The sequence below is a fragment of the Babylonia areolata genome, chromosome 18 (genome assembly GCF_041734735.1).
Source record: "Babylonia areolata isolate BAREFJ2019XMU chromosome 18, ASM4173473v1, whole genome shotgun sequence".
Taxonomy (NCBI): domain Eukaryota; kingdom Metazoa; phylum Mollusca; class Gastropoda; order Neogastropoda; family Buccinidae; genus Babylonia; species Babylonia areolata.
In genome coordinates, this window is record NC_134893.1 from 5,826,229 (window position 1) to 5,841,502 (window position 15,274).

Below are 15,274 nucleotides of genomic sequence, written 5' to 3' on the forward strand. Positions count from 1 at the left end.
GCAGACAAACAAGAATTCCATTCCATGGAATTTACCTTCTTAATTTAATCACAATCAAAACAAAAAAACACTGATACAGAGACAAAACATATCTGATGAAACAGATTTTGTGAGTTCTTTCATTTTCATCAAACATTCATTTTGCGAGAGAGAGAGAGAGAGAGAGAGAGAGAGAGAGAGAGAAACATGAGAGGGGTTTTGCCAAAGACACACAAACACAAAGAGAACATGAGAGGGGCTTTGCCTCAGACACACAAACACAAAGGTTATTAAATTTCAAAAATACATTGATTCATTCCGACACAATCAGGTCCTACTGGTGCTCATTTTGGAACTGCATCACAAACTATAGCAAAAGAATGATATCTACAAATATTACAAGAACTTAGGGTAACACAAGTAAAAATTAACAGCTACAAATAAAGAGACCAGTACAATATGATGTGCACACACAGCAGCTGCAATCTGCCACAGCATGCCAGCAGCGAGGACAAGCAGGAATTTCGGTATTGGCATTTCTTCATTCATCTTCCCAATCTTAGTTGAATTTAAATCCAGACTTGACGTTTCATGCCCCACCAAGTTGTTCAATGGAGTAATCGCTTTTGTCCACTTCAGGTCTGTAGCTCTTGTCCAGGGGATTAATGAAACTGATCGTTTACTCACATGCAATGGAGCAAATTAATTAGAGAAGACTGCAATCGGAAAATGAACACTGCAGATGCTCACCAACACTGGATATCCACAAAAACATCAAATGTTGTTGATGTGTTGTTGGAAACACTGATGTGTTATTGACAGAGCATCTTTTTTAAAATGCATATTTTAAGAGGAATTAGTTCACATTCCAGCAGACTTGCTGACCAGATCTGAGGACCAATACAATAAGCATGTAAGAAGTGATTGTCACTAATAATAAATAATTTTTTTTAGAGAAAACACAGCTATTTTATTGTCTTTTTGTCCCATATTCACTGCGCATGATGAAGCATTTGACAATGACTAGATTCTTCATTGTTTCAGAAAAACGGAAGGAGGGTGGAAATGAAAAGTTCCATCAAAAAGGCAAAATTTACATTTTTGATTTTTAGAAAACTTCAAAAACATAGTCACGGAAACTTTATATATACTCTTGCAAATTCCAGACATTCATATTTTTAAGGACAACTGCAAAGCAAGCTGTTTATTCTATGAGGGCTTGAATGAAAAAAAAAGACTAAACAGGTCACAAGGGTAGTGCGATCTGCACTTTGAACCAGCATACACACCTTCACTCACACACCCAGCAAACTACATACGAGGGCAGTAGACAAAACAAACAAACCTCTTGACTGGCTTTCCATCTTTCTCATCCTTTTTCTCTTCTGCCTTCCTGTTGTCTTTTGGTGCTGAATCCTCGGTCTTTACAGCTTCTGCAGCCTGGTCCTCTGTAGGTGCTTCCGTCACCTGTTCCGGGTCTTTGTTGTCGGTGCCGCTCGTGGTGTCTGCCATGGATTCCTCAGGCTGTGCTGTGCTGATGTCATCCGTCTTCTCAGCAGCCTGCTCATCATTGGCAGCCTCAGCCTGACCCTCCGGAACAGCAGACTTCTCTCCCTCTAACAGGTCAGCATCAATTTCGTTCAGCATGGTGTCGTCCACTTGAACATCAAAAGAGTCTTCTGCCGCCTCCAAAACAGAGGTGGTCTTGTCAGGTTTGGGGGTTGAGCCACCCGCAGGTGGGATAGCAGAAACATTGCCCACTTTCAGTGCTCCAGCAGCCTTGCTGGACTGGGCAGGTTTAGGCGTGGATGTCACCACTTTCTGTCCAGGTGATGACTTGGCAGCAACTGAAGACTGCTTTGTGGCAGTTGCAGCCCCTCCAGGTTTCTGCATAACCGTCTTTGGAGCTGGTTTTGAGACTGACTTAGTGGGTGCTGGAGGTTTAGCAGCTGCGGCTGCTGGTTTTTTCACAGCTGGTGATGTAGTTTTGGCTGCAGAGGGCTTGGCAGTTACTGCTGAATCTGGCCTGGACACTGGGACGATTGGTGATGGGGCAGCTGCAGACTCTGGTTTGGATGCTGGAGCCTCAGATGCAGCAGAGGGTTCATTCTGTGAAGCCTCAACACCAGAGTCCTCCAACTGCTGGTGCTCACCAGCACTGTCTGCTGTTGAAACCTCTGCATGTTCTTCAAGTGAAATCTCTGCAGCACCAGTTTCATCATCCTGCACTTCAGCAGACTCTGGCTCTTCACTTTCTGCTTCTTCCTCAACCTGGTCCACTTCAGTGAATTCCTCCAAGTTGAGCTGATCCTCCTCTTCACCAGCTTCCTCTTCTGCTTCATGATGCACAACACTGTCTTCTGTCTCCAAACCCTCTTCCTCCATAGACAACAGGTTCTCCTCATCCACAGCCTTGTCTTCCACATTGTCGCCTGGGGCTACAGGACAGGAGGTGAAAAATTTAAGACCTCAGATGTTTCCATAACACAAAGCCAAGGTTCAGGCTTCCCAAGCCATACTTACCTTTTACCTCTTCCAACAAATTAATCCTAGCAAAATCTTTTAAAAAATATATACAGAAGAGTATAAGGAAACTAAGAACAGAGGGAAAAAACTTGAATGGTGAAAAAAAGTGGTAGCATGTGAAAGTTGCGGTAAAGTGAATGGAAAGATGACCAAAGCTCAGTGATGTAAAGGAAAGGTTTTACATCCCCTCCCCCACCAAAGTAAGAGGACAGGATCGAACTAGAAGAACTGAAATCTGAAAGGTGTAAGTCTGAAATACTCTCACTGGTGAATATACAGAAGATCCATAAACAAAGAAAGCGACGGGCGACCAAGACGTCAAGTGAACTATAAACAGTCCAACAAAACTGATCGATGTTAAGTATTCTCTCAACTGCAGTTTTGATCCTTGCTGAAATGAAACGCACACAACTTCATTCAGATGATTTAATCTTACACGGCGCTGGAGAAGACACAGAATAAAGTTGACAAACTGTATTCAGTCCTCTTGAATGGTATATGTCCGTCTTCTTTATAAAAGTTCGAGTTCACACAGTCAAATCGAAGTACTGCATGTGCTGAATACATTTCACAGTGGATCTGACTATGCTGCTCCTTTCTGCTGACAATCAAAAGACAAAGTCTTTGTTGTGAAGATTGTTGTAATGTTCTGAAGCATTTTTAAAAACAATTCTTTCTCCTATCTTGAATCCTCAGGTGACCATGTGAAATATGTAGAAGAAATGTCTTGTCAGTTATTGCAAGTGTCCATCACCGCAAGTCAGATTTTTCTTCTCACAACATGATGATGATCAAACCAAACCGTTTAACAGCTTTCGTATACACTGCAGTATGTGATCTGCACCAGTCCAGTGTTTGATTTGTGATGGTGTGGGGCAAGACCGGTTCCATCGAAGATCAAGCGTGTCCACCATGTGCTGGAATCTGCAACTCCTTTCTTGGCATAACATTCAGGATCCAACTTTCAACAATGAAGCTCAAACATTCACGACGCACACTTTGACAATGAATTTGAACAAGTCACCAACTTGACGTGTCACTGAAACATGTCAATCAATACTATTTTTATATATCTTATCTGAATTAATTTACTGAACATTACTAATTTATCCTTTAATATCTTTCTTACTGATTTCTCCTGTGTGTTAGAGAGAGAGAGAAAGAGAGAAAGAGAAAAAAAAGGAACTGGAAACTCCAGTGCTCCCCCCTGCCCTTTCACAGTTCAATCCAGCAAACCCAGTCCCATGACTATACATCCAGGTTACCTTCAAGCAGCATTTCATTATCTCCATTCCCTTGCTCTTCTTCCTCCCCCTCTTCCTGCTGTTGTTCCTGCAGATCAAACAGCACATGATCATCACTTTGAGATAGCAAGATAAAAGGACAGACCTGATTTAGGTGATGATGATCCCAACTATCATTAGACAACATGTTCAACTTTTGGTGGTGAAACCTGATATCCCTGCTTAAATTATTCTAAGTCCAGTGTCAGGACATAAGAGGACTATCTTGGGCACTGATTTAATATTGGGAATTAGTATCATAATACCGCTTTGGAATATAATTTGTTGTGAGGTGTCTCTTTACAGAGTTGGCCGGAAATTTCAGCCAAACAGAGCAAACCAATAGGCCTAGATTGCATCAATTTGACATGGTACTGTATATGACACCAAACTAATGATTCACACCTAATTCTATCCCTCTTTTCTCAAACATACTAGTTTTGCATCATGTGATTTTTTCCCCTCACTTCTGCTTAAGGAGCTTTGTATAATAAATAACAATTATCAATGTTACTCTGATAACATGTCAACAAATCCAACAGTATTGATAAAACAAATCTTACACACAAGAAATAATACAGGCTTAAGTTTTGCGTTCATTTGATTCTTAGACACACCTTGTTGGTATGTTCTATCTGTATACATCAGATTAAAAATAATCTACCAACCACACTTCACATGAAGCATCTTACTTCATTAACAAGCAATATCAGAGAAAGGTACTTTGTAAGGTGCACTGCAAATGCACTGACTCGCTTAAAACTCTTGATCATGTGTAAAACTTCACCAAATTTCTGTACAAATCCTATCTAATGTGAGAGAGATTAAGGTTCCTTTCCACATGGGAATGAATTAACACAACACATTCTCAAATCACATTCAAAATGGAAGAACACACCAGTAAATGACTAACAATACAAACAATGTAAATATAACAATACTTATTGACAAGGCCTGTACATTGCAAGTGATACCTCTTCGTTTTCGTTCAATGCAGATTCATCACCATTTTCATCAATTCTATTCTCTTCCTCCTCCCCATTTTCCATCTCAACATCATCTTCCTCCTCCATGTCTTCTTCGTCTTGAGAATTATCAGCACCTCCTGGAACAGTTTAACAACATTTAAAAAATGGAACTCATATGTAGAATGTTTCAATAAACACTGAAACTTAATCAAATTTTCTACCCACTGCCCCCTAAAAAAATAAAGCACCACAACATACACAACAAAAACATTATCCCCCCCCGCCCCCCTCCCCTAAAACGGAGCCGTATCAGATTTTCTACCTGAGCGTGCATGCTGAGGTTTGAGTCAAGAATGACTCCAAGGTTCCTTGCTGATTCAGAAAACTGAACTGTGACATCACCAACCACAACAGAGGCAGGAAAAGAAGTGGATGTGGACAATGCAGCAGACTTTACTATGTATTTGTGTGTGTTCTGTAAGTAATAACAGGATTTACAAGAATTTATTGCATTTCAGCACTAGCTCAATAATGCAAACATCCCAGTAAAAAGTAAAAAGGTATGTTCAATAACTGAATGATAAGTAAAAATAGCAGAAGTTACTACTCATTCATCTACAAAACTTACGCAATGACTTTTTTGCTCCTGGAACTTTCTTTACAAGCCCACTGTCTGACGCCTCCACCAGGTGGGTCTCTGGATCGTGACCCTCCGATTTCAATGCCTGATTCAAATGAAAGGGGGTAAACCGTAAAGGAAAAGAAAAAAAAGAGCAATGATTGATATTATGGTAATGCCATGCATCTATCTCATAAAATCAGACAACCGATGTATTAATTTTATACTAGTAAGTTACAGATACACAAAATATAAAAATCAAATGTTACGATTATAAATATAATATTTCTGCACAATTGAAGAACTTGAACACAGGGAGACATGCATCCACTGATCACTTTCTAAAGCAAGCAAAATTACAGTTCATCAGGAATAAAGTTCAAGTCCAGTGAACTTGTAGTTGTACATACATGCCTGAGAATGTGCATAAGCAAGTTAATCTATAGACTATAAATTACAGGTAGTTTTTGAAAAAAGCTTAAAATCAAAATTATTTGGCCAGAGTATATGGCTAAGCCTGTCATACCACACTGAAGAGTATCAAAACATATCGACTCTTCAACCAAAGAACCATCTGCCTTTAAAGAATTTTTTCCCCAATTTACAATAATTATGATTATTCACCTTCTGTTTAACTTTAAGGGTCCTATTAAACTAAAATCAATTGGATTCAATGACAAAATTCAAGTGCAACAAATCCACCATCCTAACAATGTAAGCTTTTCAACTGCCACCAGTTTCGGTTTCAAGATGGTGTCAAAGTGTACGGACTTATCCATTCAAAATATCACATCTGCTGTTTAAGAAAAGCAAAATCAAAGGAAAAAAGAAAAGAAAAAAAAAGCAGATGTTAGACAGCATATTAACCCAACAGTTAAACCCAACACACCAGGCAGGCCTTGACAGCCAAAATTAGGTCTGCTTAAACATTAAAATAAAATTAAATAAAACAGAGAAAATAAGTAAACACACAAACACACAGACTGTCCACTGAATAATATAATAAACTTGCAATGTTTTTCATCTGCCACGATTTTCTCTATCATTGACTCACTTGTGTAAACAAAGTGAGTCTTAACCCGATGTTCGGTTGTCTCTGTGTGTGTGTGTGCGTGTGTGTGCATGCGTGCGTGCGTGTGTGCGTCTGTGTGTCCATGGTAAACTTTAACATTGACATTTTCTCTGCAAATACTTTGTCAGCTGACACCAAATTAGTATTAATAATAGGAAAAATTCAGTTCTTTACAGTCATCATCTTTAAAACAATATTGCACCTCTGGGATGGGCACAAAAAAATAAACAATGAAGCCTAATTATATGCAAACTGCATTTAGTTATATTTATATTTTTTGTATTCTCTAAACTTGGCACTATGATCTGATATTCTGACACAACAAGAGCAGTCATTATTATTATTTTTAGTTCAAACAGGAACTTCTTTTGCTAAGCATGGAAGTTTTATTTATTTTGCAAACGTTTTGGTGCAGATAGTAAAAAAGAGAAATTACTCTGCAATTAATGCTAGGGGACTTAATTTGCTTTAAACTGATCTTTCTCATCTTAAACATTACATTTTGAAATTATACTCAATACATAAAAGCTTGTGTGTTTTACTCTCAGTGTACAGGGCTTTCACTATGTTCATTCGCCCAATTGGTCTTTTTCGGAAAATACTAAAATCAATATGACGAGTGGACTTTACAGATCTGTTGGCTGAGAACCCTGAAGGTCATGGGCAAAAATCAATTGCATACATGTACATATTTATACACATTCAAAGCGCGTGCTCATATTCTTCACGAACGCGAACGACACCATTTTGTTTCAAGTTGTTGACCTGCCCGTTCAATCCTATATTCAATGGACAATACACGATAACATGTGATAGTTGGAGAAGGAGACCGTTAAATATTTATTCAAAGAAAGATTTGTGAACGCCTCATCACTTACTGGATTATGCCCCAAACTGCCATAAAAATATCCACAGAATCAGTCGGAATTCACAGTTAAAAATTGTAAACTATGCGAGCTAATACCCTTGAACTGATCACGATGAAACCCAGTCTCAAAATGAAGTCCTTTTCACTTCTTACGACGTTCAGAAGTACTTGTACTTGGCTCTACATGTTATTAGTTTAACAAAATACTAAATTTTCATATCAACTTTAAAACTGTAAAACTAGAATGAACAGAAAAGAGAAATTGAATCAACTGTGTCCTACTACATTCCCGTCGGGTGTAAACTTGTACATCTATCTAGATCTAGTTAAAACGGCTAAATGTTGCAGTGTGATTGCAGCGATAGCCATTAAAAAGAATTTATTGCCCTTAAAGATTTTTTTGAATGTCCAAGATACACCAGAATAATATGATTAAAACAGCGAATACCGCAATTGATTTATCGCCCTTTTAAAAAAGTATGTTCAAATGTTAAATTTTAGAACGTCAGTTAAAGAGCAACGATAGTGTAATGGATAAGGCAGTTTCTTCTCACCCGAACACTGGTTATGACTTTTTTTTCTTTTCTTTTTTTTTTTAAACGCGAAGCTTTATAACAACAAATACAGAACACATTTTAACGATTAGATTTTTTTTCTTTACGTGTATCACAAGTGAGTCTTGAAGGCCTTGCCTCTTGTTCATATGGTAATTGTCTTTCACTTATATCATTTATAAGGATTTTTCTCCCTATGTGCATTCAATAATCTATTTTACCGGTAGTTTTTGTGTATGTATGAGATGATATTACAAACAGATGATGTTGTAGCTTATTTTCAGTGGATTTAGACTCTCGTTTCGTACGTTAATTTTCTAATTTTGATGCGGATTCAGTCACAAACGACGGTAGTATCGTGCCATCGTCTTGCTTTTTCCGTTTGGTCCCACAAACCATAACAATGTAAACAATAGGTGCAATAATTTAGGACGTCATATAGGACATTACTAACAGTTGATGTGTTTGTTATTCATCTCGAAAATGTTCGGTCTTTGCCAACCAAGCCTCTCAGACAAGTGTCAATGGGCGAAACGAACTGTCATGGCCGCTTCACGTTATCATATGGCAAGTTCACACACCAAATAACCAACACTAAAACAGCACGTTTACTGACCTCTTGGAGCCTTTCAAGCAGAACAGCCTTCACACCGGCTTTGTCCAAATTTCGTTTTTCTAATTCTGCTTTCAAATCCACGACACGCAGTTCCGAAATCTTCTTTTTCTCAGTCGCCATTTCGCAGTAGCTCGTGCCTCAGGACGATGAAATGCCCGTATGAACATGTGACGACGGGAAGGTTCCATGGCGCGGTCCACTAATCTAAAAATAGTACATTCAGAATAATGGGCCCGGTCTCACAGTCTCCTGTGGACCGAACCAACGGCCACGCAGCCGCCATGTCAGTGCTCCCGGTGACAGTGCAGTAAACGTGTGGTGTGTGTGTGTGTGTGTGTGTGTGTGTGTGTGTTCTGCGGAACACCACAAAATATCTTGGTGTGGACATCCAAGACGACCTACGCTGGGGATCCCACATCAATTCTACAACCAACAAAGCCATCAAGACCTTAGGCTTTCTCCCGCGCAACTGACTTGAAGATAGGAAACAAGAACTGAAAGAAAACTGTACAAAGCCCTTGTTCGACCTATCCTTGAGTATGCTGCATCTGTGTGGGATCCCTATACAGCCAGTGACATCCAGGCCATCGAAAACTGAGGTCCAGCGCCGAGCAGTAAGATGGGTCACAAACTAACATCGACAGACGTCTTGTGTCAGCTCCAATGATCCTTAGCTCCCTCAACTGGTACCCTCTACAAGTCAGACGGAAAAAAAAAATCACCTGGAAATGTTTTACAAGATCCACCACGGTCTCATCCCCATCAACTCAGTCAACTTACCAATACCATCAGCGGACAGCAGGCTGAGCTCCAGGAAAAACAACACCTGCAGCTACGACATACCTGCCTGCAGGACGCAGTACAGACAGATGTCTTTCTCCCATCCCCCATACCATCCCAGAATGGAATACACTGCCCCAGGAGGTTGTCACAGCCGAGTCACTGGACTGATTCAAGTCTAGACTCGCCTCCTGCCTGTGACACAACAGAGTAGACCCCCACCCCCCAACCCCCTGCATCCCCCATTACCCTCCAACACCTCTGTTTAGGCCCCCCCCTCCCCTGCCTAGCCCCCACCAACCAGCAAGTCCACCCACCCCCACTTTTTTCCTTCTTTTTTTTTCCACTGGTAAGTAGTGTCATAGAAGGCTATAAGGCTGTGCCAGTCAGGTGTATTCCCGGGGACTGCTACGGTAGCCGGACTGGCCTAACTGGAGATGCGAACACACCAGTGGACTGTGCCCCATATCCCCTGTCAGTTAACAGAACATCCTTCGGTAGCCCAGCTAAATTGCATCCAACAGCAACCTCCCACAACACGACAATTTTCATCAGCATACTGATGTTGGTCATTAAGTGGAAGTAGTAGAAGAAGGAGTCCATGGAGGAAGTTATCAAAGCACTGCCCACCACACAACAGGCTTGTTTATTACTTCCCTTATCTTAGTCTTTGATCATGGTGGCATCGATCGATGCCCCTGCTCTCTCTCTCTGTGTGTGTGTGTGTGTGTGTGTGTGTGTGTGTGTGTGTGTGTGTGTGTGTGTGACTGTGTCCCTTATCTAAGTCTTTGATCATGGTGGCGTCGATGCCACTGCTCTGTATGTGTGCGTGTGTGTGTGTTTCTCCTGCGGTGTGTGTGTGTGTGTGTGTGTGTGTGTGTGTGTGTGTGTGACGTGTTTATAAGAAGATGAGGAAAACACACATTTTCTTTCACTACACAATGTAAAATTTTCGAAAATTTCATATGTGACACTTTGAATAATTATTTGGTTAATAACGATTTATTATCTAATTATCAGTTTGGCTTTACCAGTGATAGATCCTGTGTGACTCAGTTACTGAATGTTTTACATGACTGGATGCGTTTTAAAAACGTTTTTAAAACGTTCTCGCCAATTCTAAAGTGTTTTTTATTTTTTTTTTTTTTTATGAATCTTTGCGTCGCATCCCCCCCACCCTCCCCTCCATTTTAATTTTTGTTTATTGACCTTACAACAGCAACAAAACTAAAACAGTGCAAAATAAACAAACACAGCATTGCAAACAACGAATACATTGTGCTTGATCATGTAAAGCTGCCCGTGAAATATGATACCTGTAGTAACAACCAAAGAAAGTAAGAGTCTGATGCTAGCTAATAGCAATTATTTAACAGAAAATATATGATTTATCGATGAAATTAATGTAGCTAGAGATTGAGTAGGATATGGACACACAAAAAAAGGAAAATGATGTGAAGGTTTTCGTTTAAGTATGACAGATTTTCATACAATGACGAGGATCACATGAACATCTTGACCTCGATTAGTAGAGGGTTTTTTTCTGCACCAAATTAAATGTTAAAGAAATTACAAAGTGTTGATAGTAAAGCATATAAGTTTGCTATTGGTGTTCCAGTTCATGCTTCAACTTTAAAAAGATACACAGAAATTAAAGTATTACCCTTTGAAGAACAGAACTTGCATCAGCAAAATATATCTTGAGAAGTGCAACAGTTCAAAATTCAACTATTGCCGAGATCAGTCTGTTCACTCCCTGCATGCAGTCTTCCATACTCTAAACTTGTGTTTGCTGTCTATTTTCATAGTCCATATCAGCAAAGCCAGTAATTCTGTTAGTAAGTCTTCATTGAATATTTTCAGTACTGTCTATATGTTTCACTAAGCCCACATTCCAAACAGCATTCCCATATTCCAAGACTGGCCTGACTAATGACTTAAATAATGGCACCATAATGTTCTTACTTTTACACTGTATATTCCCAACCAACATTCCAGTCAGTCTATTGGCCTTTTTTATGGTTTCATTAATATGAATATCAAAAGAGAGATCAGAGTCAATATAAACGACCCGGCCAAAATCTCTCTCTGATGAAGTCTCCTGCAGCTCATTACCATCCATATAATATTTTTAATGTGGAATATTCTTTCCTACATGTTAACCTTTACATTTAATGCTATTAGATTTAATTTGCCATTTATCAGTCCAGTGTATTAACTTATCAATTCTAACTTGTAACTTCCATCTACCAACATTGGAATTTACTTCCTCATAGATCTTTGTATCACCTGCAAAGAATTTCACAAAACAGTCTAGTATATCAGGCATGTCATTTATATAATACACAAAGAGTGTGGGCCCCAAGACACTACCCTGCGGAACACCACTACTCACCTTAACAGAACACGATGACTCAGTCCCTACTGTCACATACTGTGTTCTTTCATACAAGAAGTCTTTTATCCATTCCAACAAATTACAACAAATACCATACCCTCACAATTTAACAGTGAACCTATTATGAGGAACTTAATTGAAGGCTTTCTGTAGGTCTAAATAAATTGCATCCATTGGTTTATTGTTTTAAGTGATTGCATCCAGTCATATAAAACATTCAGTAACTGAGTCACACAGGATCTATCACTGGTAAAGCCAAACTGATAATTAGATAATAAATCGTTATTAACCAAATAATTATTCAAAGTGTCACATATGAAATTTTCGAAAATTTTACATTGTGTAGTGAAAGAAAATGTGTGTTTTCCTCATCTTCTTATAAACACGTCACACACACACACACACACACACACACACACACACCGCAGGAGAAACACACACACACGCACACATACAGAGCAGTGGCATCGACGCCACCATGATCAAAGACTTAGATAAGATATTTTTTGAAGACTCTGCGCTTTTGATGAATTTATCTAAAAGTGACTGGGGAATGGGGTCTCGTCTTTGTTTATTGGAGGGTCCTTGTTTGAATGATTTTTTTGGAATAAATTTGTTCATGGACTTTATTATTACATGATGAATAAGTTCCCAGGTTTCATCCACAGATGTCTCATTTGTCAAAAGGTCCCAGTTAATCTCACCTACGTAATGCTTCATGCCTCCGTAATCTCCTTTATCTAGTTGATATTTCACGGAGTGACCAGATGGGTGTTCCCACCTGATCTGAACATCAAAGTAGAGGGCAGTGGTGGCTCTTCCCAAGAAGGGGCCAGTAATCCAAAGTGTAGACATTTTCATATGAGTTAGTAAACAATAGATCTAGCACATTGGGTTTTTGTAAACCTCTAAAATGAGTGGGCTCGGAAGCCATTTGTACAATGTAATTTTGTTGTACACAATCCAAAAATTTCGTAGCTGGATGGTCCTCATTTTTACAACTTACCACATTTTGCCAGTCAATTTCTGGATAATTAAAATCTCCAGAGACAATAACCTTGTTTTTAAAACTGTTAAATACATAATTTATTAGTTTAATTACAATAGCATGATCCTCATAATCCGAGTTGGGAGATCTGTACACTACTCCAAAAATGATGTGCTCGTTACTACCAGGTAATGATATTTTACAAAAAAAATCGAAGGAGAAAAGATCCTTTCAATTTCTGCAATCCTGGACACCTCCCACCCTTCCCGCACGAACAGACTGACACCTCTTCACTTGTTGTTTGTAAAACCTGTATAACCAGGAAGTACAAAATTTTCAATTTTAACCTTGGAGTTTTTTGGTAACACTTCAGTTAAAGCAATAATATCAAAATTGTGTATATTACACAGTAGTCCCAGCTCATTTAGTTTGTCAGTATGTCAGCGTTTGCATAATAGTATTTCAGAGAAGAAAACTTATGAGAAAAAGAAGAATTGTTTGCTGGTCTATGTACAAAACACGTATTCACACTGTTCTTTGTTCCCTCGGCACTGGGAAGTCAAATTTGGGCAGGGCTACTTGCCACTGCTCTTCCCGCTTCTTTCCTCCCCGCTAAGTTCCCATCCCTTCCACTCTTGATTATAGCATCTCTTTCAGCACGAGACATCACATCACCTTTGTGCCAGACCACATCCTCTCCGTTGTCTTTCCGCTGTTTGAACTCATCTCTCTTGACTTTATCTTCTTGTCTTTCTTTCTGTGTCTTGTCAGCAGCTATGCCAACAGACTTGTAGGAGTCGTGCTCTCTCAGTTTCCTGGCATTTCTCAGGATGTGTGTTTTGCACGCGATATCACTCAGAATGACCTTGATGGGTCTGGGTCTGGGGTTGGGATCACTTTGAGTTTGTTCCCTCTTTCTGCCGAGTCGGATGATGCCATTCGTAGCCACTTTGCTGCTGTTAAACTCTGGACTTACATGTGTGAGGATTTCTGTGATCTGCTTTGCATCATGCACAGCAGTGTCTCCCTGAGCCTTGCACACACTCTTTTACATTGAACAACACAACGTTGTTCTTCCTCTCCTCCTTTTCGTGCTGCTCATCGAGGTACTCTTTGACCTGCACCCGGATCTGATTCTATACTCTGTCCTCATTTTGCAGCAGCTTCAGGATTGCCTGGTTCTGCTGTTGGAGGGTTTTGACAATTTCGAAAAGTGCCTCCAGCTTTGCCCCCTGCTCTGCTATTCTGTCTCCAGGAGTGACGTTTTTGCACTCAACCTCACAGAGGCTGCAGAACCATTTGAAACTCGTCGGTTTGGCAGTTTCCAGGAAGTCGTACTCTGAGGGAGATACCTCAGTGCATCAAAGATGGACCCATCCACTACACCTGTCACATTTAATAGATCTGGCGTTTTTGCCAATTATTTTCGTGCAGATGCGGCAAGGGGTGGGTACATCATCATCGTCCAGGAATACTACAGGGGAAGTGGTACCAGATGAATGGCACTCAGCTGCAGAGCTCCCACTCTTTGAGAGAGTCTTGTCTCTAACTTTGGTCCAGTGTGCTTGACTGGCCGAAGGTGCCTTGGCACTGGCTAAAGGGCTACCATCATGACTTCTGTTACGTACTCCCTTGTTTCTGGTGTTAACCATCTTGAAATTTTGATTATCACACACTCAGTCCCTTGGGATAAACAAGTTAAACTCAGATAAGATGAACAAGTAGACCACTCACCTTTATTTAGTTTCCAACATTTGAAGAAAGTTTTTGCCAGGAAGAAAAGATAGTCAAAATAAAGAAAAATGAAAAGCAGTGCAATAACAAAAAGTGGTTATTTAAAGAGAATGATGAGAGTAGTCGTGTCTCTGTTAAGTGTATGTCAACTTTCACTTGTGTAAAGCTTGGCTGACACAACGTGATCGAGTTCACTCAAGTCATGCCACCATCACAGCCACTGCATAAACTAGCTGTAAGAGACACTCAATGGGCTTTTTTTCACCCTTTGTGCTAAGACCCAATTTTTTACACCACAAAAATACTATTTAAATAATTGGATGACCAAAAATTTAGAGAAAATAGAGAGAAATAGGGTGAAAACTGAAGCGGTAATTTAGTACACGTCCGCCATCTTGTCAAGGGCAGTCACTCAATCTAACTTTTTAAAAACGTTTTAAAAACATTTACCTAGAACCAGTACAACCATGTGACAAAAATATAAACGTTTTAAAAACGTTCGCATGCTATATGGGTGGTGACTGATCTAATAGATATGTATAAAATGACTCATGGATTATAGGACTGTAGAACGATACATTCTTTGATTACATTGAATGAGAACACTGTTACAAGAGGCCGTTCCTACAAACTGTTAAAAGTTTACGTTAAAACTTTAAGGTTTGAACCCTTTAAAAAAAAACAACAACAACAAAAAACAACAACAGAAAAACAAATGTTTGGAACAATTTGCCACAAGATGTTGTTTCCGCAGGAACATTGAATACTTTTACTGAAAAATTATCTTGATAGTCACTTGCAGAATATTAAATACAAACGCACTTAATGTTTGAAAATGATTATATGTGGGGATTCTCCTTTTCTTCCCCACTTCAAGCGAGCAAAAGGC

At 39.5% G+C, this 15,274-nt stretch overlaps 1 protein-coding gene across 5 annotated transcripts in view; it reads right to left on the reverse strand.

Moving 5' to 3' along the window:
- The window catches only part of LOC143292392 (uncharacterized), a 30,200-nt gene extending 21,568 nt beyond the window's left edge, over positions 1–8,632 (reverse strand). For all 5 annotated transcript variants that reach the window (XM_076602623.1, XM_076602622.1, XM_076602620.1 and 2 more), the window contains exons 1-5: positions 8,486–8,632; positions 5,385–5,481; positions 4,763–4,893; positions 3,771–3,837; positions 1,325–2,417 (exon numbers count right to left, since the gene is read on the reverse strand). In XM_076602623.1, coding sequence (XP_076458738.1) covers positions 1,325–2,417; positions 3,771–3,837; positions 4,763–4,893; positions 5,385–5,481; positions 8,486–8,605 — 1,508 coding nt within the window. In that variant the 5' untranslated portion in view covers positions 8,606–8,632. The remainder of the gene's footprint in view (positions 1–1,324; positions 2,418–3,770; positions 3,838–4,762; positions 4,894–5,384; positions 5,482–8,485) is intronic.
- Between the last annotated feature and the right edge of the window lie 6,642 nt (positions 8,633–15,274).